Source organism: Myotis lucifugus, unplaced genomic scaffold (genome assembly GCF_000147115.1).
Source record: "Myotis lucifugus unplaced genomic scaffold, Myoluc2.0 scaffold_40, whole genome shotgun sequence".
Lineage (NCBI taxonomy): Eukaryota > Metazoa > Chordata > Mammalia > Chiroptera > Vespertilionidae > Myotis > Myotis lucifugus.
In genome coordinates this window covers 1,213,240-1,215,733 of record NW_005871088.1, presented here as the reverse complement: position 1 = coordinate 1,215,733, position 2,494 = coordinate 1,213,240, and the positions used below count along the sequence as shown (strand labels likewise).

General features: G+C 55.7%; 1 protein-coding gene across 1 annotated transcript in view; it reads left to right on the top strand.

Moving 5' to 3' along the window:
• Positions 1 to 2,494, top strand: part of ZNF275 (zinc finger protein 275) — a 25,569-nt gene that overhangs the window by 7,288 nt on the left and 15,787 nt on the right. The window contains 1 exon segment of the mRNA XM_023752985.1: positions 1,404 to 1,432. Within this exon segment, the coding sequence (XP_023608753.1) occupies positions 1,404 to 1,432 (29 nt within the window).

Below are 2,494 nucleotides of genomic sequence, written 5' to 3'. Positions count from 1 at the left end.
CAAGTAGAGCATAAATAGTACACGGTTACCAATCTTTCAATTAAGCTGTATGGTGCCAAAGTTTTTCATAATAAAAATGTAGAGGAAAAAATACGAAAAAAGGTTGTTTGCATTAATGGATAAAATTAAGAGAAATATTTTAAGAAAGTTGGTTATATTTCATTATTAATAATAAATCATTACATGCTTATTAATTTAAAAATGAAGAAAAAAGTTAGGCCATATCCTTCAGACTCAATTTCAGTGCCCAGCGTGTGACTCTTCTTTCCCTTGGCTGACTTACTGCACTCCAGCATTTTCTTTTGGATCCTGGAACACGTCCAATTTGCTGTTCCTTTTACCTGTGAACACTTTCCTGCCTTCAACAACCTTCACATGGTTGAGCCCTTCTTGTCATTCAAGTCTCATCTCAACCGTAGCCTCACCTAAGTCCCCGAGCCATCACCCTAATTGATGGTCTTCACAGTTCTGATAACTCTTCTGTGTTATATGTTGATCCTTGTTGATTACCAGCTTCCTTTCGAAACAGGCATCTTCAGGAAAGCATCCATGGGCTTAGCACACTGCAGGGCTACTGCAGTTTCCTACATTTTGGTTGATTGGCAGCAAATTCATCTGCAACTAGCTGTCACTACTTGCAGCATCCCGGATCCAAGAACCCTGTCCTTTTCCTTTACTGATAACCTGTTGTTTTGAAATTAATTCAAGTGCGTTTCCCTTCCACCAGTCCTCCGTACCCCCCCACCCCCGCAAGAGCGCGCGAGCGAGCACGCACACACAGACACATTCACAGGAACTCTTGGACGCCAAATGCGCGCCCCCTGAGGGCAGGGATGTGGCCTGGTTTTGCTCACAGATGTATTCTCAGTCCCTGGCGCAACCAGGGCTCACATCTTTAGTAAATCAGTGACGCACTCTGACCCCTCCAGTGGGGCCTGATTTTGCTCTACTTCGCCCGACATTCTCCTCTCCCCACCCTCACCCCCGTCCAGAAGGCACCCGGGAGAAGGCGTCCTTTATATTCCTTCGTTCCCTTTTTTCGTGGGCTGGTAGGTTCATTCACTCGTTCATTCATTAATTCACTAGTACATTCGATCCACTCCCCCCACCTCCACCCAGGCTTCGCCAGCGCGCGCATGACTCCAAGGGCTCTGGCTGGACCCACCCCCCTCCCGGCCTCAGTCCCGCCCCCGCCCCGCCCCGCCCCCTTTCTGGACCAATCGTAGCCTGAATACTGGGCGGGGCCAGGGTCTGGGCGGAGCCTCGCTCCCACACTACCCCTGGCGGCGCCCGCGGTTCCGGAAACGCTCCGCGGGGCTGTGGGGCTCAGCCGGGCGCTGGTGGCTCCGTGGCGCTTCCCTGCCACGCCGGGGCCTGCCGGGGCCGTTCCCCGCGCCGCTGAGAGCCGCGCGTCGACTACCGCTGGGCTGGGGTGAGCGTGCGGGCCACGGGAGGATGTGCGCGGAGCAATGTAGGGTGTGCTGAGACGGGTGGTCATTTGGGACGCGAAACGATGTCCTGGGAGCCCGGGACAGTACGCGGGCTGCGGGTGAATGTGCGGGACTGAGGTGATCCTATGGACAGCGGAAGGATGCACAGGGGGATGACCCCGGGAAAATGTGGGGGTTTGGGGATGAGTGCTTCGGAGAGTGTGAGGTTAGAGGGGACTGTCAAGCCTTGTGAGGTGGGGGGGCGTCTTTGGGCCTGCAGTAGGCTGTTTGGCCTTGGGGCCAGCCGGAGAGGGGACTGGGTCCGGGTTGGGGGGTAGGAGGAAGGCCGAAGGCCTTCCCACGGCGGGCAGGGGGCGGTGGTCAGGGGCGGGATTCGAGGACGTGTGGAGGCCTACGCTGCTTTTTCGGAAGACGTTAAGGCGTGGGAACGGGTCTGTGGGAAGGAACTGACCCCTCCCCAAACGTAATGGAGGCCGAGGGGGGAGGGTGTTAGGTGGGTTTTTAAAGGGCATTTCCCCATTTTGGGAGGGGGGGGAGGGCTGACCCGCATTCCGGGGCCCCTGGTAAGTGAGCTGGGAGGTTTCCTGCTGGTGGAGTCCCTCTTTTGTTTTTGGTGGGGGGTCGACCCTCTTCTTGGCAGGGGGGATGGAGGGGGATAGATTAGAGCCCAAGGTTTGGGGGGGGGGGGGGGGGGCAGCCTTTGCTCAAGGCCTTTGTTTTAAACAGGGTTTTTTTTTTTCCCTTTTTGGGGGCCCCCTTTTTTTGTTCCAGTCCCCCCTCCCCCAAAACTCTTTTGCTCCCTCCTTTAGTCTATATTGGGGGGATAAATTACATTTTTTTTTCCATCCTCCCCCCCGCCCCCCCCCACACACACACATTCGCCTGCTGCCCAAAGCTCATGGTCCTTTTCAATCCCCACCCCCCCCCCCCAAAATCCTGGCCCTCTTCCCGGAGGTCCCACCCTGTTCCAACTGACGCCCTCCAGCCAGCGTTTGCCTAGCCCAGCCCGCCAGCCCCCTCCAGTCTCCTTGGTCAGTAAAATA